At 47.7% G+C, this 23,623-nt stretch overlaps 2 protein-coding genes and 2 non-coding genes across 5 annotated transcripts; all 4 read right to left on the minus strand.

Moving 5' to 3' along the window:
• Positions 1-7,973: 7,973 nt before the first annotated feature.
• Positions 7,974-10,595, minus strand: RASL11A (RAS like family 11 member A). 2 transcript variants are annotated; one of them, XM_078444687.2, is made up of 4 exons: positions 10,271-10,585; positions 9,771-9,827; positions 9,579-9,658; positions 7,974-8,612 (listed from the first exon to the last, which is right to left on the minus strand). In XM_078444687.2, the coding sequence occupies exons 1-4, from the start codon at positions 10,392-10,394 to the stop codon at positions 8,145-8,147; spliced, it is 729 nt and encodes a 242-aa protein (XP_078300813.1). In that variant the 5' UTR covers positions 10,395-10,585; the 3' UTR covers positions 7,974-8,144. The 2 variants fall into 2 exon arrangements, with proteins under 2 accessions (XP_078300813.1, XP_078300830.1); XM_078444704.2 differs by lacking the exon at positions 9,771-9,827 and having other exon boundaries at positions 10,271-10,595.
• Positions 10,596-18,041: 7,446 nt separating this feature from the next.
• Positions 18,042-23,384, minus strand: RPL21 (ribosomal protein L21). Its single transcript, XM_060637478.3, has 6 exons — positions 23,173-23,384; positions 21,174-21,252; positions 20,844-20,905; positions 20,148-20,260; positions 19,259-19,409; positions 18,042-19,076 (listed from the first exon to the last, which is right to left on the minus strand). The coding sequence occupies exons 2-6, from the start codon at positions 21,238-21,240 to the stop codon at positions 18,987-18,989; spliced, it is 483 nt and encodes a 160-aa protein (XP_060493461.1). The 5' UTR covers positions 21,241-21,252; positions 23,173-23,384; the 3' UTR covers positions 18,042-18,986.
• Positions 19,977-20,103, minus strand: LOC132682618 (small nucleolar RNA SNORA27). Its single transcript, XR_009611789.1, has one exon. It is a non-coding gene; the product is annotated as a small nucleolar RNA SNORA27 (small nucleolar RNA).
• On the minus strand, positions 20,374-20,444 carry LOC132682601 (small nucleolar RNA SNORD102). Its single transcript, XR_009611773.1, has one exon. It is a non-coding gene; the product is annotated as a small nucleolar RNA SNORD102 (small nucleolar RNA).
• Positions 23,385-23,623: the final 239 nt, after the last annotated feature.

The following is a 23,623-nucleotide window of genomic DNA, read 5'->3' on the forward strand; positions in this document are numbered from 1 at the left end:
CAATAATGAATAAACATTAAAAAAAATTTTTTTTTAAAAGAGAGCTGTGGATTGAAATCTCAACTGTGCCCCTTACTGGCTGAGAGACCATGAGGAAGTTGATGAACCTCTCTGAGCCTCGTTTTCCTGGTCTGTCAAACGGCGATGGTAATACTCAGCTGCTCAGAATTGTTTGGGAGGATTAAACGAGATAATACGCCTGAGACTCTTACTGTGCCGTGACGGTTACTTTGACCTGTCAACTTGACGGGGCCACCGGATACTCAGATACTTGGTCAAATGTTATTCTGGGTGGGTCTGTGAGGGTGTTTCCACACGAGGTTAGCACCTGAATGAGTGAACTGGGAAAAGTAGACTGCCCTCCTGAATGTAGATGAGCCCCCTCCAGTCCCTGGGGGGGCCTGCGTAGACTAGAAAGGCTGACTTCCCTCCTGTAAGCGGAGCTCCTCCAATACATATATATATAATGCTATACTATATATATAATACTATATATAATACTATATGTATATATAATGCTATATACATAATGCTATACTATATATACTATATAATATATACTATATATTATATAGTATATATATACACTATATAATACTATACTACGTATATATAATGCTATATATATATGCTATACTATATATACTATATATATACTATAATACTATACTATATATACTATATATATACTATACTATGTATATGTAATGCTATATATATAATGCTATACTATATATATTATATAATATATACTATATAATATATAGTATATATATACACTATATAATACTATACTATGTATATATAATGCTATTATATGCTATACTATATATACTATATAATACTATATTATATATACTATATATATACTATACTATGTATATGTAATGCTATATATATAATGCTATACTATATATATTATATAATATATAATATTATATATTATATACACTATATAATACTATATACTATACTACGTATATATAATGTTATATATATGCTATACTATATACACTATATAATACTATACTACGTATATATAATGCTATATATATGCTATACTATATATACTATATATATACTATACTATGTATATGTAATGCTATATATAATGCTATACTATATATATTATATAATATATACTATATAATACTATACTATGTATATATAATGCTATATATATGCTATACTATATATACTATATAATACTATAATACTATACTATATATATACTATACTATGTATATGTAATGCTATGTTTATAATGCTATACTATATATACTATATAATATATACTATATAACATATAGTATATATATATACACACTATAACATATATACACACTATATAATACTATACTACGTATATATAATGCTATATATATGCTATACTATATATACTATATATACACTATACTATGTATATGTAATGCTATGTATATAATGCTATACTATATATACTATATAATATAATAATGCTATACTATACATACACTATACTATATATATATATATTTTTTTCTGTTGATTCTATTTCGCTGGGCAATCCCGATACACTGGAATACACGGAACAATAGTGCCCATTCAGCGATTACAGTAGCTGTTTGTTGCGTGAGTTCTAGTATTATGCTACAAATAAATGATGGAGCCAACACACAGCCCCCAGCAAAGCCCCCTGGAATATCGCCATAGCAGCCTCAGACTTTGCCCTGCGCCACACTGAGTTGGGGTGGGGAGGCGTCTTTAGCTCCCGGATGTGCACTGGCAATTTCTGCTTCTGGCACCTTCCCTACGCCATTGGCTCCCACAGCCCCCTGGGACGCTGACATCAGCCGCCAGGTGCTCCAGGAGAAAAGAAAATGCCTGAATCTCTGGGGGCCGCTGTGGAAGCTGCTTCTCAGGGCCCCGGTCGGAGAAGAGCCTCAAGAGACAGCATGGCCGGGGGTGGGGTGCCCCGGGGCCTCTGACTTAGTGCCCCCTGCACACCCCCCCCCCCCACCCCACCCATGGCTTTCAAAACGGTGACTCTGGGAGAGACCCTCCTAGCCTGGAGAAGACTGCACGCTACCGGGTGGTGCTGAAGACAGAAACTCAGCAGAGCAGCCCGCCCCGGCCCCCCAGGCCAGCCACGGGGGTCCCCCGCCCGTCCCTTGTGGCATTCCTGCCTTTCCCTCCAGGTGCCACTTTCCCCTGGGGAAACAGGAAGCCGGGATGATCTTGCTGAAACCTGCAAATGTGAGATATCCGGCCTCCTCCGTACCACTCAGGGAGCTCGTCAACAAGCAGACTCCTCCTCCACAGACCCACAGAATCCCTGGAACTGGGCCCCGGGATCTTTGCTTTGAACAGCTTCTCCAAAAGACGTGGGCCTGCACGCGTCTGGCCAAGGGAAACAGCCCTGAGCTGAAAGGCACTCTCTCCCCTTCCCCGGGGCCAGACCTCCTGCTTCCTGGGTTTATATGGCTTGTGGCCATCGCAGGACCTCTCTGAGCCTCAGTTTCCTCATCTGAAAGATGGGAGTGATCATGGCTCTTCCTCAAAGGATTCAAGAGAAAATAAAAGTGCTCGGTGCAGAGTAAAGGATCAGCAATCGTTAGGCATTATCACTGAGGGAATAACGGCTCCCCTGCAAACTTTCTTTCTCCCACATGTGAAATGGAAAAAGTCACGTCTTGCAGAGCACCTACTATAGTTTTTGGAGTACACGAGCAAGTTCAAAAAGCACTCTTTTTCCAAAAGCAGCTTCGTAAATGTACCAGTGTACCTTTAAAAAATAATAAAGGGGCGCCTGGGTGGCTCAGTCGGTTAAGCGTCCGACTTCGGCTCAGGTCATGATCTCACGGTTGGTGGGTTCGAGCCCCGCATCGGGCTCTGTGCTGACAGCTCAGAGCCTGGAGCCTGTTTCAGATTCTGTGTCTCCCTCTCTCTCTCTGACCCTCCCCCCTTCATGCTCTGTCTCTCTCTGTCTCAAAAGTAAATAAACGTTAAAAAAAAATTTTTTTTTTAAATAAAAAAAATAATAATAAAAAACTGAAACTATTAACAATAATAACAAATTACAACTTCCTGAATGCCTTCTATGTGTCAAGCTCTGGCAACAATCCTCCCTGATGGGTACTGGAGAAGGAAACCCATACTGCACCTTGACCCAGGTAAAGTGGGCTTTGAACCCAATCTCAGTCTGGGACCCACACTGTGCTACCTTCATAAAGCTGGTGAATAACTGTCTCATCAGCAGGAGCTCCCGAAATTTCCCTGGTTTTCCACAGTCATAAATACACGGCAGTATTTCCAGGCAAAATTTGTTTATGTAAGTAAGCTTTGCTGTTAACAACGTTTCTTTTTTTTTTTAATGTTTATTTATTTTTGAGAGAGAGTGACAGTGAAAGTGGGGGAGGGGCAGAGAGAGAAGGAGACACAGAATCCAAAGCAGGCTCCAGGCCCCGAGCTGTCAGCACAGAGCCCGACGCGGGGCTCGAACCCACGAACCCTGACATCATGACCTGAGCTGAAGTCGGACGCTCAACCGACTGAGCCACCCAGGCTCCCCAACACCCTGAGATTCGGGTCCGAATCTTGTTTTCGCCTTTCATCCCCCAGAGTCCCACCCTCAAAGCGGACTCCCTAGAACTCCCTTGGGACCGTGTTTCTGGAGAGGGACAGCTCTCTTGATCACAAGGACATCTGGCACAGAGCTTTGTAGGAAGCAGGTTCTCCATAAATGTGATTTGAAACCGTGCAAATCACTACCGTGGTGGTCTTTAGAAAGATAGGAGGAAAACCAAAAGCAATAATACTCATTTTGTTCACGAAGCCACGCCGTGGAGAATGGGTGAAGGGCCAATTCGGATCGTTTGACAGCGGGAGCCCAGAATACAGATACACACAGCACTGCCCTCCCGGCTGTACCCAAGTAACTGGAAATGCTCCTTAAGTTTTCTGATGGCTCACCTTAGCAAACGTTGAGGATCCTGGCTTCTACCGGACACTACAGCAGGTGCCGTGGCTGGGGATGAGCCAGTAGACGAGCACTAGTGGAGCTCATGCCTCCTGGGGCAGAGGTGCATGCGGGCATCCGAAGGTGAGGGCCGACCGAGCCAGGATGGGCAAATTTCTGCGCGGTCTATGGAAAACCGTTTTTGCGGTTGCCAACCAATCATTGCTTACGACGGTTCATTTTTCCTAGACCCCTAGAGAACTTCAGGGTGGTTGGGATTTTTTTTTTATGTATCACACCTTTCTCACTGGGTGTCCGAGTGGCTCAAGACCAATTTTAACAAAGTCCTGAAAAAGACTCCACCTTTTGGAGACGGGTCAAATGGTAAGAATAAGTTATGAATCATCCCAAATTTCATCGCGTCGTAAATTCGGACCGGTGACTGTGCACGGCGAGAAGCCGAAATGACAGCACACACGTGGAACAAAAAAGCGATTCGAGCCCCAAGTTCATGACTAAACAGTCACCTTGTCTCTCCCATCTGCTCCATTGCCTTCCACGGCGACTTATTTTCATCCGTTCCTCCAAGGAGATATGAATAAACTTCGGGACTTCCGCTGTGCCCTTCACCTCAACCCAGGCAAAGCAGATTTATCTTCTGAGGCTATAATGGGTCTCGTTTTCCATTATTCGAGTTTGCTCTCCACGAGTGGCACATGGCGTACAGAACGCTTCCCGGATGTAGTCATTTGGACCTTCTCCATTATCTCCAGGACCATTAATTAAATAGGCTCATTAATTAAATCATTCTGCAGCTTCAGAGCAGCATGAGCACGGAGCCTTGACCGGAAGGGGGATGAGTGGTGTCAGTGGAGACTGGGGAATCTCAAAAACAGACGTGGGGGGGGGGGGGGGTTGGGGGGTGAGGGGGGGGGCGGGGGCGGGGCGTGAGGACAGAGGTGACAGTGAGGATGACAGCCCGGAGGGACGTCAAACCTATGATGGAGATGTAGACAGTCTCCTCCCCACCTCCCCACCTCCCCGATATTCTCCCCAAAGCTCCAGGAGGTGTGTCCCCACCAGGGGCGGAGCGACACCCAGGGCTCTGCCTCCCCCACTCCTGAGGCAGACGGACGCTAGCTGGGAGCTCAGCTTCCACTCTAAGGGCCTCCTCGGCACCCAGTCAAGGCCAAATCCTCACATCCTCTTTCCTGAACACAAATCCAACAACGTCCCACCCTAAGTGCCCCCCCCCCCCGCCCCACCCATGAACTCCATGCTCCCCTCTCACATCTGCACGGTTGCTACCGGGGGGGGGCCTTCTGGATGTTGCCCTGTGCACCTCGCCCCCTCAGCAGGAGGTCTGGGGAACAGGCATGGAGGTCCCTGTGAGACCAGGGAGCCGGGTCGTCCCCTGGGTCTGTTCTGGCAACCAGAAAGAAGGGAAGCTTTGAGGCCCAGGTCAGTTATTTGTGATGCCGAGGCCGGGAAAAATACCATGTGGGGTGCTTTCTGCTTGGCCCCGGGTCCCTAGAGGCTCTGCTCCTCCCTTTGGAACTGCCCCATGACTTTTGACCCCTCTGGTCCACACTGTGCTCTCCCCTGGAGAGCTCAAGGGTACTTCCTGTCCTCAACATTCCCTCACTTGGAACTTCTTCATAGGCAGCCTTGGGACATCTCTTGGGTTGTTCTTTCGCTTCTACAGTAGGGCTTTCCCCTTGGGATGTGGGATGCCTTATTCCCATGGGATTTGGGCTCAGCTCCTTAGAGGCAAAGGAGCCCCCTCCCTGCGCAGTGGGGATCTCGGCAGGCTGTGGGCATAGCAGTAACTGGTACAACTGTGCTTTTCGTGTCCTAACCTCCGAAGGGAAGATGTATGGTTAGAAGCAGGAATGGCCGGGGGCGCCTGGGTGGCGCAGTAGGTTAAGCGTCCGACTTCAGCCAGGTCACGATCTCGCGGTCCGTGAGTTCGAGCCCCGCGTCAGGCTCTGGGCTGATGGCTCGGAGCCTGGAGCCTGTTTCCGATTCTGTGTCTCCCTCTCTCTGCCCCTCCCCCGTTCATGCTCTGTCTCTCTCTGTCCCAAAAATAAATAAATAAATAAAAAAAAAAAAAAAAAAAAACGTTGAAAAAAAAAAGAAGCAGGAATGGCCGATGATAGAAAGAACTGCTTTAGTTCTGTGCTTGCGAATCAGCAAGAAGTAGGCACGTTCTCAAACATAATAGAATCCAAAACTATATTATTTTCCCTTGATTATTTCGATGCTGCTTTAGGCATGAACTAATTTGGGGGTTTTTAATTTATTTTAAAAAAGTGTCTTTTAATGTTTATTATTTTGAGAGAGACAGAACGCGAGTGGGGGAGGGGCAGAGAGAGAGGGAGACACAGAATCTGAAGCGGGCTCCAGGCTCCGAGCTGTCAGCGCAGAGCCCGACTCAGGGCTCGAACCCACAAACCACGAGATCATGACCTGAGTGGAAGTCGGAGGCTCAGTCGACTGAGCCACCCAGGCGCCCCTTGAACTATCTGATTTTTGTAATCCTTCATGCCATTTAGCACAGGTAGTCACGCCAGGTAGACACCCCTCAAGTGCAGGGAAGAATGGTGGTAACAGCACAGATGTGGACACAGGGGTCCCTGGAAGGCAGGGTAATTGTCTGAAATGACCAGAAGCTACATATGTGTCACTTCCTCTCTGTCGCTGCCAATCAAGTACCTCTAACTACTCGGAACACCTCCTTTCCTTATTCTGCGGAAGTGACATTGATCGTAATCTCCCATCACTGTCCCTTGGCATCAAAATCAACGCATGCAGCTCGTACTATTCATCAAATATTTACTGAAAACTTACCACTCTGTGCAAGCCGGAGGCCAGAAGCTTGGGATACAAAGTCATAAAATGCAGTTGCAACGGAGGTGACAAATAGCTACATGGTGTGGCTGGGTTTCACACAAATGCTACAGGGAGACTCAGAGACGGCACCCCGGGAGCTGAGCCCAGCACAGGACTTGGGGCTTGAAAAATGAGTTTGTGATCTTTTCGGGGGAGAAGAGGAAAATGTATTCAAGGCACAGGGACTGGTTCGTGCTAAGGCAGGAAGCATGACAGAGCCTTGTATGTATTGAGAACGGCAGACCGTTCTGTTGAATGGGCTTTCAGTCCATCGTGTGTGTGTGTGTCTGTGTGTGTCTGTGTGTGTGTGGGGGGGGGGGGGGGGGCGCGTGCTTGGAGGAGATGATAAGGCTGGAGAGGTGGTAAATGATCTCATGCCTCATTTATATTTTACCCAGTAGATAAGGGGAAAACAGCTGAGTTTCTTTAGCCATGAAAATAAAGAGATTAGGGTTGGTTTTAGCCAGGTTGTCCTGATGTGAAGAAAGCATGCGAAGGGTGTCATTCCAGAAACCAAGAAACCAGTCTCACCTTCCCTGCCAGTCTGGGCGACACCCGTACAGGCCTAGATTGTGGCAGAGTGACGCTTTAGAGAAAAAGAGGGGAATGGACCCTTCAGATGCCCTGTCAGATGTGAGGGTCCGGGAGGCAGAGCAGGAAGAATTTTTCACCACTCTGGGTAGGGTGCGGTTACTGACCTAAGGCATGTTTAGTTTTTAGAACAGGGTGGAGAGGATAAACCGGCATTTGCACCAACAAATAAAACTGTTACTCCTGTTCGTAATTTTGTAGCACCAGCAGATAATGAACCCCTTTCCTTGAAAATCACATGGTGTCAATTTCATGCCTGTGGCAAAGCGCCCTAATTAAAGACATCCTACAGTTGCTCAAGTCTTTCCTCCTGCACATTCTTTCCTGTCTCCCACAACAGATCCCCCTACATCAACCCCCTTAACGCAAGACACCAACAGGAGTTCAGACTGAGGGCAAGTGTGGAGCCGTTCTGGGCTCTGGTGCAAGTATGATCTATAAAAAGACATTTAGAAAACAAGGAGCCATGTTGCCATTTTGCCTTTAATGGAAAAGTGGCTAGCAGTTACAGTAAAAAAAAAAAAAAAAATTTAGTTTAATAAAAAAAACAAACAAACTATCCAACTTCTAGGCAATCACTGAATTTTCAGAAACACACATACACTCGAAAACCAACGGTCTGTATAAAAATAAACTTTGAATGTGCGGCTAAAAAGGGAGATCCCCAGTCTTTTCGGCTGCACAAACGGGCAGTAAAAAGGAGGCGAGTCTGGGTGAGCCGGGTTCACCCCAGCGCAGAGGGGGCTTTGACTTTGGAAGACAGAGCCTGCTTGAAGCGCCTCTTGAGGTCTTGCATGTTGGGAGAGCGCGGCCGGGGAATGATGGAGGCTCGCCTCCTCTCCCCGCTGACGCCGTGCGACTTGCTCACCTCTTTGCAGAGGTGCTGAAACACATCGCAGACGTCCTCGTAGTTTTCACTGGTGGAAATTTCAAGGAACAGGCTGCCCAGCTCGTTGGCTAGTTGAACGCCATCATGCGTTTGCACCTGCCGGGCATGCAGAAGGTCCCCCTTGTTGCCCACGATGACGACGGGGACCCTGGCGTCAGGGTGGACCTTCCGGATGTGCTGGTGGAGGGGGCGGATGGACTGGTAGCTGTCGTAGTCAGTGATGGAGTAGACCAGCAGAAAGCCGTCTGCCCACTGCATGCACCTGGACAGCGGATCAGCTACCTGGAGGAGGTTGTCTTGGACCTGAGAAAGATCAACACGAGTCTGGATCAAGGAAGCCCGCAGTGGGAGCGGACTCAAAATAAGATCAAAGGGACCCTCGGGAAAACAAGTTCGAAAAAGAAATCGTAAGTACAGTTTTCAGACTCGACCTAGCTTCTGCGGAAGGCGGCTCTGGCTGCGGGGAGAACAGATTCTCCGGCCAGGTCCCTGCCTGGGTTATTTTATTGGCTGCCACTAATGCTCGATCCTTCGGCCCCCTGCTTGGCAGGTATTCTGTGGTGAGCCCTGGCTGACTGAAGGATGACTTCAACGAGAACTTATCAAATGAGAATGGCGCAATCTTTAGGGAACTGGGAATAAACAAAACTTTGAAAACAAGCCAAGATAAATATCTTTTCCCAAGCCCATAAAAATATTTTTAGCATGCCCTTTTTGAGAATGTTACAGAAACAAATTCCTTCTTTCTGTTCTTCCACTAGACCTTGCCTCCCTAGAAGGGAGTGCAATTAATAACTTGTTAATCAAGTTAAGTTCCTGACTGCTTGCCAAGGGCTTATCTGGTTGCAATTACTAACTTGAGGGAACAGTTAGAAGCACGTCAGCAGTCCCTGCTAGGGGAGGAGCCCCTCCCCAGAATCCCACCCCAATAATTTTGTTAACGGTTTCCTGGCCCAGTGCTGGAAGCTGGGGAGGACCCATCCCTACAAGCCGTGATGCCCCACTAGGGTTGTAAAGAAAGGTCAAGTATCTCTCTCCTTTGGAGGTGACAGACACCAGGATGCTGCCTCCCTAACCATCCACCCACCCTGCCCAAGCCCCCAGGAGGGTTTCTAAGCCCCCACCTGGGGACAGCCCACTTCTATATCTAAAGGCAAAACGGGTGTGTTTAGACATCTTGCTCAAGCCTGGGAGCCCTCCCCCCCCCCCCCCCCCCCCCGCCCCCGGGGTATGCCAAGTGGTGAGCTGTTTGCTTCTGGCAGTCCTTACCTGGATGCCCCCGGGGGTGTCCTGAATCTGCAAGGATAGCTGGTCCCCCTCTACATAGACGAGCCGTGAATACAACTTGCCTGGAGAGTGAAGGAGAGTTTGCTTTTAAATTCCTAGCCTCCTATCAGGAGAGAGAAAGCCGGAGCTCGGGGCATGCAGCCACGGAAGCAGAGAGCACGAAATTATTCTAACCTGTATTCGGTTCATAATCGCCGATGAATCTCTTGGTGAGGAAGCGCACGATCATTGCTGAAAGGGAACCATGGGGAAGTCCGCTAAACGACTGGAACCAAACAGTCACCCCGGACGCTCTCGAGGAAAAGGAGGGGGCGATGGGCCGCAGGACAGCGGGTACTGCCCCAGTCCTACGGCTCTGCAACACCCAGGGTGCGGCCGTCGCGGTCTCCCGCGCGTCGGGGTGTGACTGCAGGTGCCCGGCCTGCCGCACCAGCCCCCCGCCATTCTCCAGCAGGTGCCAACCCGGGCGGGAGGGAGCCCTGGAGTAGACAACCCCGGGGAAGCAGCGGGAAAAGCGGGCTGGCGGGGGAGAGCCGGGGCCCGCGCCGAAACTTCCAGGTTCCTCCCCGCGCTCCACCCCGCCTCCCTCCGCTCCAGAGCTCCGGCTCTTCCCCGAAGCCCGGTTCCCCGCCCCCCCCCCACCCCCTCCCCGGCGCGGCCCCCCGGGCACTCACCGCTCTTGCCCACGCGGCCGGCGCCCAGCACGGCCAGCTTGATGTCCTTGGGCGGGAGGCAATCGGAGGAGGACTCGGGGATGGGCGCGAGCAGACAGTGCCCGGACATGCTGGGCGGCCGCATGGAGGGCGCGCCGGCCGAGCGGGACCCGCCGCCGAGAGCGCAAACCTGCCGAGCCCGGCCGCAGCGCCGCGGCGGCCAGCAGAGCGCGCGGGGACGCTGGAGCGCGGGCACCGCGGCGGCCGGCGCAGCGCGCGGGGCCCCGCGCGTTTTAAAGGGCTCGGCGCGCGCGGTGGGGGCGCGGCGGCCGCCTCCGGCTCCTCCTCCTCCCGCCCCTTCCCGCGGCGGCCGGGAGGGGACGCGCTGGGAGAGGCGAGGGGCCGGTGGCCGCGGGCGTGCGCGCCGCCTAGCCGCTTGACGCGCTGTGCGCGGCTCCCGCCTGCGGCCCCTGCAAGGACCGCCGCCGTCCCGCGAGTGCGTGGGAGGCCCCGCGTCAGGCTGTGCGTGCGTAGCCCTGGAGGCCCCTCCTTCCCGCAGAGACGAACCCGGGTCACTGGGCCGGTGGGTGAAGCTGAGATCCCCGTGAGCTGGAGGAGGAACGAAAGAGGAAACGGTGCACTCGGTCGGGTGTCTCCGCAACAACGGGAGGGATACATTCCTGTTGAGTGCAGTGGCCCTGTTTATTTCCAAAAGGTGCTAAGGGATGACATTAATAGGGAAGAAAGAGGGGGGTGGAGTCCCGAATTCGTGTCAGCATAAGGGAACTCGGTCACGGTGATCTGGCTCCGGATATGTGAAGGCCCCTTCCGGGCAGTAATTGTTTGCAACTCGGCCTCCCCGCCCGACCCTCGCCCCTCGCCCCTCGCCCCTCGCCCCTCGCTGCTGGCCTTGGCTGAATCCACTCATTAGGGAACCACTCGGCCTCCCCGCCCGACCCTCGCCCCTCGCCGCTGGCCTTGGCTGAATCCACTCATTAGGGAACCCTCAATGCACATTCCGTCCCCTGGGAGCTTTGGCTTTGGACTGATTCTCCATTGCTCTCTGCACTTGAGTCAGGCATTTGCTTTATTACTCAAGTACTAAAATGAAGGTTGGTGAGGATGGGGAGTGGAAGAAGAGGACACAAAAGGGAAAAGTGGCCTGCTCTCGGGTTTGGGGAGCCCACCGTCGGAAGGCAGAAGCCTTGGGATTTTATCCTTGTAGGTTCAGAACTTCATGCTTCTGGCCTCCTGTGTACCCACCTCAAATGTCCAGTTGCCTGTTGGGCGGCCTCACCCTTACGCCCCTTTCTCTTGGCTGAGTCAGTTGGCTTTGGCTGCATGACAAACTGCATGAAACTTAATGGTTTAAAACGACAATCCCCCACAGTTGCTCACAAGTCTGTAGGTCAGTGGAGGGGTTATCCTAATCTAGGCCAGAATCAGCTGACCTAGGCTGGGTCCTTTCACGTATCTGTGGAGAGCTGGCAGGGGGTGGGCGGTGGCGGGCAGGCAGTCAGCTGTGATGGGGGACGAGCAGTGACGGAGTCACAGGTCTCTCCCCACCCCGCACGCTGGCCCGAGTTTGCTCCTGTGGCGGCTGGGCAGCGAGTGGAAGAAGCAGAAAAGGCCTCTTGAACCCCAGGCTCCGTGGTGGAACCCATCACCCCTGCTGCATTGTGGGCCAAAGCGAGACACAATGCCGGCCCAAATTCAAGAGGGGAAGATACACCCCACTCCTTAGTGGAGGCAGCTGAAGCCACATTCGAAAGGGCTGAGTGTATGCAGAGAGGGGTAGAGAGTGGGATCCATGTTTGCAACCAACCACACTAATGCATGTTCCTTCCGGCTCCCCACGTGTCCAGACCGGCAACCTGTGAGCCATCCTTGATTCCAACCACTCTCACTTCTGAGTTCCACCATTTCTACGGCCTGCACACCTTGGTGTCTCCCCTCTCCGTCCCACTGCTGTCCTCGCTTCTCAGTTGACTTCTTCAGGGCTCCTGCAGTAGACTAGGAATCTCTCCTCTCTCAGATTTCTTTGATCATTGCTGCCACCCCCACCCCTGTCTCCCAGTTCCTCTCTCTTGGGAGGCCCTTGGCAGCACGGGTCTCAACTGTCGCTTTCTGTTCAACTGGTTTCCTGCCTGTCTCCAGGAGGGCAGAGACTCTCGTCTGTGCCTTCAGCATCAGCACATAGTGGTAGCTGGGACTTACAAGGTCCTTTGTTCACGGACCGACTTTCCGAATGAGTAAGTGAGTAAATGATGTCTTCCCTGTGTGAACTGGAAAGGGCAGAAATCGTATGTATAACCATCATCCAAATACCTCGGTTTTGAAAGCAAAATGCTCTCAAGAGAAAGCGTTCCAGGAAGTGTCCTGAGATGAACTGCCGTATCTCAGTTGCGCGGACCTTCGCCGGCTCACAAGGCAGTCTTTTAAACCTCGGTTTAACTGGAAAGATTTGAAGCAGGGCGCCTCCTTCCTCGACGGGGAGAAGGTACCATAAAGACAGCTACTATTTACAAAACCTTGAAACTATCCGGTTCCAAGGGTCCTTCAGCTGCTCAGTAATAGGGGTCCAAGTTGTTGTCTCCCAGATTCTCTTGGCTCTCCTTGGACACAAAAGGGCCCCTGCTTCGCCAAACACCAAGTCCTCAGCAAAGCAGGGAGGGTGGGACTCTATTCTTTGGTCTCTTTTTTATTATGACAAAATAATTCTCAGAACCCGCAGACTTTCTCTTATCTCTGAATCTCCAGAGCTGAGAAGTTGAGAGTTTATCCAAGTATCTCGCAAAGACTGGGACTGCCACTCCCTTAGGACAATCGTCGTCCCTTCCCAGGAGCTAGCAGGCACACTGCTTCCCCATTAAAAATCAAGAAATAGAAGAGGGGGATCGCTGTGGAGCAGGAGTCCATGGGACCTGCCACAAACACCCCTCACTTTCCCATTAAAATGCAGAACTCTCAAGGGAAAGGAGAGCACTTTCCTGGCTGAATCTTGGGCTTATCTCTTCACCTCACATTCCCCAGCTCACATTCCGTCAGAAATAAGATCGTTTTGACTTAAGGTCACCCAATAAGTAAGATTCCTAAGACTGTTCCTCTGTCCACTGATGATTATGTTCCATTTTGCATTCATGTCGCACCTTTGCTCAGAGAGCTCAAAATGTTATTCTTTGCATTTGCAGATAGATAATCCATGACCTGTTAATACAGACAATATGTTACCGAACTGTTACTGAACATTATAAATAGCCTTCCTTAAATGGTTGCAGCTTGTGTTCTCTTTCATTTTGGATTTGTGTCCAGAGTGCTGTAAAATTGCACTGCAACCAATAATTCACAGGCATACTGAAGTGGTTTTAACATAATGGAGATGCGGAGGCACAGATGTAGACACACAAATCCTGTGGGTGTTTAGAATACGCACAGATGTAGACACACAAATCCTGTGGGTGTTTAGAATACGTGTGAGGGGCAGAATTTGGGAATTTGCAAATATCAGCCTCAGGAAGTTATTAACCCTTTACCAGCCAAGTAAGCTTGATTTCTAGCCCTCAGGCAAAACTTTGCTGAGGGTACTTGTCTAGTTCAAGAACATCTCTCCCCCCACCGCCCATCATCTCCTAATATCAACTATCTTTCCTGCGTATCCTAAATCCTTGAACACTGAGCTTACTGGGGACTCACAGACTACCTTTTGGTAGTATTCCCAGAATAAAAATTGTGCTTCTGTACCAGCTCCCTACTTTATTTCAATCTTCAAAATTATTGAAAATCTAGTCATTGCAAAGCTCTATTAAGTGCTGGTACAAAACACAGAGAACAGCTTTGTTACCATTTACTGAGGAGACAAAGTGTAAGACATTCCCGCCTGCCATCACAGACATCCCTAGTGAAACAGTGAAATTAATTCCCTTTTATAAAATTGCTTAATTTACAAAAAAAATTCTCATATTTTTTCTTTAATCTTTTTTTTTTTTTTTTTGGACAGAGTGTGAGCGGGGGAGTGTTAGCAAGAGAGGGAGACACAGACTCTGAAGCAGGCTCCAGGATCCAAGCTGTCAGCACAGAGCCTGACATGGGGCTTGAACTCACGAACTACAAGATCATGACCTGAGCCAAAGTTGGGCGCTTAACTGACTGAGCCACCCAGGCGCCCCATTTCTTCCTTAATCTTAGATTAAGCCTGTAAAACGGGTTAAATTATCTCCTAAATTGAGATTCAGACAAGTTCGGTACCTTACCCAAAGTCACAGAGCCATTCAGCAGTAGACGCCCCAGCCCCTCTGATGTCCAGTCTTGGCACTTCCCATCAAGGTAGAGAGCAGGATGGAAAACGCACCAGTCGTGGACAAGGAGTGATAAAGCAGGTCAGGGTGCCAACTCCCAGTACAGCTACAACGGGAAGAATTAAATCTGAAGGGGGCGGGGGTGGTGGTGGTCATCAGGGAAAGCTACGGGGAGAAATGGCCTGGTCTCTGAGCTTCAATGATATTTGATAGGTGGAAGCACAGAGAGCAGGAGAGAGCATGTCAAGCTGAAGGAAGAGCATGAGCAAAATCATGGAGGTAGAAAGTATAATTCAAGTTCAGGGAGCTGGCAGACTCCAATATTAGGATGTAGCGTGATCCAAGAAGTTGGCGACCCCGCCACGGACGGCAATGAATGCTACGCTCGCTCGGGAATGTATCTGGGGCCCATGGAAAACCACTGAACTGTTCTCGAGGAGGGAACAATATGTAACTATCAGTGCTAGGAGCATGTGAAAAACAGAGTATCATCTCTGCTCCCAAGGATCTTCAAACTATTTACTTACTCATCTCCCAGAAGCAATTCTTCTGCATCTCCTTCTGGCTCAGGAGCAAAAAGTTCAATCACATCTTCACTTGAGCTGAGCCATCATCATCACCCCATCTCAGAGACAACAGAGTACCTCACTGCATTTCTTTTCCAAGCCAAATGATTTCCATACATTCCAGTCTTGCTAGCCAAGTACGTATGAGAGCATTTTCTCTGTGCTTTTCCCGTTTGGGGCTTCATGAGCTAGCCTGTCGGTTACTCCTCACCACACACTCTGGCAGTTTGAAAAGAATCACAACACAGAAACCCCGGGCTGCTTACTCCCTCCTCTGCACACACTTCCCACCTCAGCAAGAACAGCAAGCAGATGCTGCCTCACTGTTACTCATAACCAAATAACCTGTCGAGCACATTCCGTGAAGGTTTTCGTATGAACAATACCAACTGTTTTCCTTTTCAGTGGGGATGGGACAAATACTGGTCTTCCAAAGCCAATTGTTTAAAATTATTTCTCTTGCGCTCAAAAAATAAACCTGTTTTGTTTATATTTTAGCAACATTGTTTATATTTTTCCTATTTCTTTTCCCACCAGAGTACAGAGATCGTATAGACACCAGTGAGAACATCAAAGAGATATCAAACCGTGGGGCTTTTTTTCCCCACTACCGCAGAGCGTGACAAATTTTATTCAACCCTCGGGATTGGGCTCAACTGAACAAAAACAGAGGCCTTAAAAGACACCTAGCTAGATGAGAAAAGAATTAAAAGTTCAAGGAGCCAGGCACCTTCACTTATGGTCATGGCTCTAACTGAAAAACAGGGTGAAAAGTTTTATAGTTAGAACATCTTCCTTCATTCTCGTCAAGTGTACGAAAAGGGAATTGCATGGTAAGAGATTCACTTACAATCTCACAACCTGTAACAATTACTCGTTTTTAAAAGGACCTGCGTTTCAAGGCGGGTACGTAATCGACCAGTGCACACACACATTACTCAAAGCTCAGGGAACTGGATGCAATTTATTTCACCAGTGATAAAACCCCTCCAGATGAATCTGTGTCTATGCAGGATATCAAGATGGAGCTGCCCAAGAGGAAGCCGGAAATACAGTCGGAGCTGCAGAGAAGGTGAGCTCTGAAACGTGAGTCTCAAGTGTATTAGACAGGACTCAAACTTGAGCAAGCACCTCAACCACCCAGAGAGGCTGTGAAGAGTGCTGGGCCCAGCCCCGGAATTTGATTCAGTAGGCCCACGTTTTTAACGAATTTCCAAAAAACGTAGATGCCATGTGGGGAACCATACTTGAGAACCACTGGCGGGTCATGCAGAAAATACAGAGAATAGAGACAGATGCGGAGCATCACAAAGGCAGAAAAACAGGGTGCAGAGTCAGACAGGCAGAAAAACCTGGGTGAAGTAGGATGGCAGAAGCCTCTGGAACAGCAAGTTAGTCGTTGGCACGTCAAACATCAAGGAGGTCAAATCAAAATTGGCGTGTTTGGTGACCCTTGAGAGGAGGTTCATAGGAACGGTGGGGGCAGAAGCCAGATTTGCACTGGGGCGCTAGGAAATTAAGTTACAAACGGGACAAGGCATGCACAAGAGAAGCCGCTTCATTTAATCTGCCGGCTGAAGTCCAGGAAAAGCAAGCGGAAAGGGTCAAGGGTACAAGATCCAGGAATAATCAGCGAAACGAGAGCAGACGCATGTCAGCACCAACGCTCTCCCCTCTGCTGTCCCTTTACACACCGTGCCGTCCTAGCTTACCTTGTTTGACACAGCTTGAAGTCTTAACTGCTCCTCCTGGATTGTCATCTTTGCAGTTTGTCCCCACTTCTCTGGTAGAGTAGGTAACAAGTATTCCCTACCCTGAGAACGTTAAGTTGATAACCACCCCAACAAAATGTACCAAGTACAAAAGCAAGCGTGTAACTTGGCTTATCTGAGGCACCGTAAAGGTAGCGTAATTGAATTGGACCTTGGGCTCAAGGAGTAGGAGGTCAGAAAGGCAGGCACTGACCAGACGACGTGGGTTTTTACAAGGCCCTTGAGAATCTGGAGGTCGGAAAGACGGTCAAGACACAGCCAAGACTGCATTAAGAGGCAAAGGGGAACCAGGCAAGTGCTGCAGGAGGTGAAGCCAGCTCCATAGCGAATGCAGTATCCTCCCACCAAGTTAGCAAAGGCTGAATTAGAAGGGTGCGGACACCGGCATTTTCATTCACGGGAGGGCACACTAGTATAATCCTTTGGGAAAACAATTTATTCTCAATGAATTGGGAATTTGGAAAACACATTTTAGACTCCACGCTGTGTGCGAAGAACGATCTTTAAAGCGTCGTCCGAAAAGCCCCAAATGCCTTACGTACATTCGCAGGACCACCGCTGCCACGGACTGCACTGCACCCCAGATGGGAGAGCTCCTGGGTCCTGATGAACTGCCCTAAGCCAGCTCTCCTTGCGGCCCTTCCTCCCCTCAACATTCAGCCTCGCCAGCCCTCCCGCACCGAGCGCATCTTGTCCTCCGCCAGGCCTCTTCTCACAAGCGTGTCATGGGGGTCATGGTTTAACAGGAAATCACAGGCCCCGAGTGCACAAAGGACCTCCGGGAACCGTGTGGTCCGATCCCTATACTCCTGTGGGGAACACCCTTATTTCACAGGGGACAACAGAAAGTGAGGTTAACACGAGCTGCTGGAAGACAAACCAAGAACTGTTGAGGTTTCTTGAGGTTTCCACAGCATGTGGGAGATTTAAATAATCCCGGAAAACAAGATCAAACGAATGAGAAAATGCACATCAAAAAAAAAAAAAAAAAAAAAAGGACAGTGCTTTCCTCATTAATCCCAAGAGCATTCATTAAATGCTTATTATGTGCCAGGCCTTAGGAGTGCAAAGTTACGAAGACAATCGCTAACCTCAGGTGTGATGGGGAAGACAAGTTTTTAAAAATTATAAACACTGTAAAAAAAAGCAAACACATCTGTTGTGGTAATAGATATAAGGGATTTAATTCTATCATCCCAAAGCAGATTTTCCCCTTTGATTCCAGTTTCATTCCTCTCCTTTCTCCTTAAAATACATTAGGGAAGGTTCACTTATGACATGCAAGGTGAACAAAGGACAATCAGGAATTCACCAACTTTAGAAAGCACAGGCAGTCTTGGGCAAAGGCAAGTGCAAAGGACCTGGGGCAACAAAGAGCGTTTCCAATAAACAAATTTTTCCTAACACCATACAGAAAAACACTTAACAGGAAATGACAGGGAAAACAATTTAGTGGGAACCAGAATGCTTTAAACAATCTTTTTAAGTAATGGGCTTCAAATGCAAGTTCTTTATCCTTAAAACATAGCTACTTATGACTTAATACAATTACAAGTACTCAACTTTCCGTGCTTAAATGCAATCTCAACAGATAACCTTTCATTTGTTTTTAAAAAAATCTTTTTTCTTAGTAATTTAGAGGAACTATTTTCAAACTACTATAAAATATGTTATAGGTACTATCTGGCAGTTCCTAATCAATTGAGTATATTGTACAATAAACCACATCTTTCAGCAAAAACAAAAACCCCATCATATTTTAACATTTGTTTTTGAGACTCTAGAGAGAGCACCAGCAGGGGAGGGCAGAGAGAGAGGGAGACACAGAATCCAAAGCAGGATCCAGGCTCTGAGCTGTCAGCACAGAGCCTGACAAGGGGCTCAAACTCATGGACTGCAAGATCATGACCTGACCCAAAGTAGGATGCTTAACTGAGTCATCCAGGTGCCTCAAAACCCACAAAATTTGAATAAAGCCATCCCCCAGTGAATTCGGATATAAAGTTTGCTTTAAATACTTCTTTGGGGAAGACAATACCACGCTGCTACTCAATTAAAAGAAACATTTGTACAGTCTTGATGTCTTTTATTTTTTTTACATTTCTCACGCCATGAATTCATAGGGAATGGGTTCCAACAGCTCAGGCTCCTTTCCATTGGTTCTCACAAAGTGTGCTTCTCTGGGTGGGGCAGGCTATTAAAAAAAAAAGGCAAGGGAACAATCATGTAAACTACAATCATCAATTTCAAAGTACTCTAGAACCAAAAAAAAGTAACATAGTCAATTCATTAACTTTCATATAAAAGAAAATGACCACTGAGCAAGTTTTAAAATTCCCAAGATCAATAGCAAGAAGCCACCTACCAAGCACTCACCTGGCGCTTCAGTTGAACCCAAGTGCCTTTCTCCTTGGCTTCCTTCTTTTTCTGATCATTTTCCTTCACGCGCTTCAGGAAGCTGTCTCGGCTCTTTGAGTGCTTAATGTGCTCGATACGTACATTAATTCTCTTAGCAAGAATCTTGCCCCTGGAGAACAGAAATTCCTATAAATGCTCCAGCAAAAATGTAAGAAAGTCCAAAAGCACTTCTGCCAATTTCATTTATTAAAAAAAACGAAAAAACAAACATTAAGGGCACCTGGGTGGCTCAGTCAGTTAAGTGTCCCACTCTTGCCACGATATCCTGATTTGGGAGATCAAGGCCCACACTGGGCTCTGTGCTGACAGCGTGGAGCCTGGGATTCCCTCTCTCTCAGTCCCTCCCCTGTTGTCATGTGCTCTCTCCCCAAAATAAACAAAAAAACCACAATCCATTTAAAATAAATCAACCACGAACCTTTTACCAACAAATAGGATTAAACAGCAAGGTACAGCTAACTTACAATCATTTATTGATCGTACTGGAAGAGGCGCTGAGGCAAACACCCCCCATTTGTAAGCTTTCTTTTAATGAGGTGACAGACCTTCCAATACTAAATAAGCAAAACCAAATCGCTAACTAGATTTACATCGTGTTACACATCCTTCTACACTCTGAACACCAGAGTTGCTTAACACCGAGTTCTAATGAACATTTTTCATTAGGTCTAGTTCAATTTGTTTCCTCTGACAGGATACAAGACAAACACCCAGTTTGCTTGAGTTTTGAAAGGATATTTCCTTTGCCCCACTTGAATGACCAATAAAGACACAAGTCCAATTGGCAAAGTGAAACGGGGGTAAGAGGGAATACTAATCAGCTAGAAAGAAACCAGACATTACTTACTTAACTTGTTTGTTGACAACAATGCCAACAGCATGCTGGGTAACATTGTAGACTCTTCCAGTTTTGCCGTGGTAACATTTGTGGGGCATTCCTTTTTGAACAGTGCCCATTCCCTGTTAAAAGGAGATCAAAGTTATGCCAGCAATTTTCCCTTCTTTTTACATCCTGACTCTTATTAAAGTAACTAAGACACTCTTAGAATTTTTCTTTTAAATGGCAACTCAAGAGCTTTCAGAGCCGGTGAAATGGGTTTTTCACATTGCTTTAAGCAATCAAAAAGACAATCATCATTAAGCTCTAGAGTACCAGGATTCATTTAAATACCCATTACAAAAGAACGTTAACTTTCACCATTTTTTAAAAAATAGCAATCTCCATCTTCATCAACAATTAAATTCTGTACTAACGTATTATTCCTTTCCACCTTAAAAAACCGGATTTTTCCACTACCTGTTAACAAACAAGTAGTAAGAAAGTTTTCAGATTCAAGAATAGCACTTTAAAAACTCTGGTTTCTGGAAGTTAAATTAGCCATTCCACACTTATGAGCTCTTATTTAGGCCAAAAATTTCCCATTTAGGAGAATAAAAAGTCAACAGGTAAAATACAATATACACTAGCATCTGAATTTCAGTATCACACTTTTCTAGCTTCTAATGTTGTTCTGTAGGTTATTTACCCAATTTTAGAATTTACCTTGATGTCCACAATATCACCTTTCTTGTAGATTCGCATGTATGTTGCCAAAGGAACAACTCCTGTCCCCCAAAAAATCAGTAGTTAGTATCAAGATTAAAAAGTCCAGACTAAAAAATACATGTAAGCTTACTAGCTTTCAACATACTCTTATCTTTGACAGTTGTATTTTTAAAATCTTGTTGACAAAAAACAACTATATGAAATTTATGCTTTTTATTTACTACAAAGAACAAGTTAGGTAGATGCTGGTTAATTAACACCATTTATTAAAAACACATTATATGAATATATACTATGTTTGCTCTCAAGAAGGAAGTATCTACTTACCATGTTTTCTAAAAGGCCTAGAGAACATATAGCGAGTACCTCTCCTCTTTCCCTTTGTGTTGGTCATTTTGGCGAATTACTGAAAACAGTAAGTATAAAACATCAAACAAAACCGCAAAATTGGTAATTGTCTTTTTAAACAAAAAAAACCCCAATCAAACCCCGTAAATTTCAAATGCTTGCTTTACAACAAAAAATTCTAAGTTGAATCACCAATTATTTCCCATAAAGGATAAAACCCCATCATTTTGGCATGTAGGATCTTCACGCAAACTGCCTAAGTGCTATTAACACTAAAGCTACGAAGACCTGAATTTTGGAACCCACACCAGTACTTTCCCTGTTAGAACATAAAACAAAACTTCTACCCCGCTTCTGTAGAACCCATCTGAGAATGCCAAAGGCACTGGAATTACTAACTGGACAGTAATTTACCGTTGGAGAGCAAAACAACTCAACCCTACATTTTTAAGTGGATTAAACCCCTTCTCTTGAGATAATTTTTTGTGACCCCGTATCTCTTACACAGGGTCATGTCTACAAAGCACTCAGCAACTTTTTTTTAACATTTTGAGAGAGAGGGAGCTTGCAGGTGCGAATGGGGGAGGGGCAGAATCTGGAGCAGGCTGCAGGCTCCGAGCTGTCAGCACAGAGCCTGACGTGGGGTCCGAATCCGAACCCTGAGATCATGACCTGAGTCGAAGTTGGACGCCCAACCAGCTGAGCCACCCAGGCGGCCCCACCGAGCAACTTCTAGTGTATGTGTTTAATATTAAGTGGTAGTTAATTTATCGCTATCTAAGAATTCACAAATAGGCATTTCAAATTGCATCTTTCACTGTTCCCCAAAAGGTTGAAACAATGGCTTTTATGCTTCAGGTCGCTGGAGAGCAGAACTCCCATCGCTGGGAACTACTCCAACCACAAGGCAAAATATATGGAAGTCAGGCTTAACTTGATGAGACCCTAACATAAATCCCTTAACTTATGAACACTCCTTAAAAGAAAAGTGACTCCAAAGCACCTTCTTCGTGTAACTTGAGACGCAAAGGGACACAATGTTTCACCCGACCCGCCAAAGCGGGGTTAAAAACATAACTAAGCATCTATGAAGTGCCAGCTACCCTGCGTGAATCCTCAAATTTTCTACATTTGTACCCAGCGCATACAAAAGCGTGAAGTTCATCATATATACAAGGGACGCTCTGCAGGTCCAAATCACTTCCCCCGGTCACAAAGTGGCAGACTCGATAATGGAAGTAATTTCGGACTCCAGAAACCATTCTTTCACCAGATCCATTTTCCCCAGTAAGAAATCACCCAACACACGCTTTTGAAAATGATACTTGATGTAGGGAAGAGTGATGCTTTCTTTAGAGTCTCCAAAAGCACCAACCTGCGCGCCACCTGCGGTTTGCTCAGCTCTGGTAGCTAAAATTTACAAACTAGAACCCCCCTCCCCAAAAAACCTAAGATTAAGTGGTAATTCACTAACTCCACCCCCCCCCCCCCCCGAGTCTACATGAGACACACAACTATTCGGGAATCCTTTCACCGGCTGCCCCGGCCTTAACAAAATACCTGCGGCAACCTGAACGCACTTTCCGTTTGTCCAAATGCGATTTGGGCCTAAAATCTGTAACAGCCGGGATAATTTCACAAGCACTAACGCCGAGGGATCTGGGGTTCACATCCTGCGAGGCGACTAAGCGGGCATCCACTCTTCTCGGACCACGGGCCCGGGCTTTCACACACACCCCGGGGCCTCCTTGGAGGTTAAAGCTCCTGACTTTAAGCCCGTTTTAAACCCGTCCCAAACGACCGTAAGTCCCCGCCCAACTCATTTCAAGTTTAGGTTGCACATTAGGGGCCAAAACTCCACACTGGGTTCCAAAGGCCTGCCTGGGCCACGCGGCCCCACAAAGCCTGTCCGAAGGCCCAGAGTACGGAGTCTAAAGCCGCGGGGACCCAAGAAAAACCAACGATTCCCTAAACTGACCCGAGTCGCCTCCCCCCTGTATCTCGACTTCGCTTCTCTGGAGCCTCTCCCCCCGCAGGGCCCCGGCCTCGCGGTCCGGTCCTCAGCCCCCCGGCCCAGACCCGGCGCACGCCGCTCCCGGTCTGATTGGACATGGCTCCACCGCCCAGGCCGGTGGGCCCCGAACAGTCTAACCAGTCCCTTTAAGGCCTCAATGCACGGGCGGAGCGGTCACAGGGTCAGGACTCAGGTCTGGGGGGTAAGCGGCACCGGGAGCCACGCGCAGGCCTTACCTGGAAGATGGCGGTTCCGGCCGAAAGGAAGGAGGCGGGGCTGCAGCGCGCGCCTTACAAGGGCCTACGGGCTGCCCGCGGCACTGCCTGAAAGAAACGCCAGCCGAAAGCCACTCTTCCGGGGAAAGGGATCTTCTCAGAGAACAAGGGAACCCTTAGAATATTTTTCTTTTTTGTGA

The sequence above is a fragment of the Panthera onca genome, chromosome A1 (assembly GCF_046562875.1).
Source record: "Panthera onca isolate mPanOnc1 chromosome A1, mPanOnc1 haplotype 2, whole genome shotgun sequence".
NCBI classification, from domain to species: domain Eukaryota; kingdom Metazoa; phylum Chordata; class Mammalia; order Carnivora; family Felidae; genus Panthera; species Panthera onca.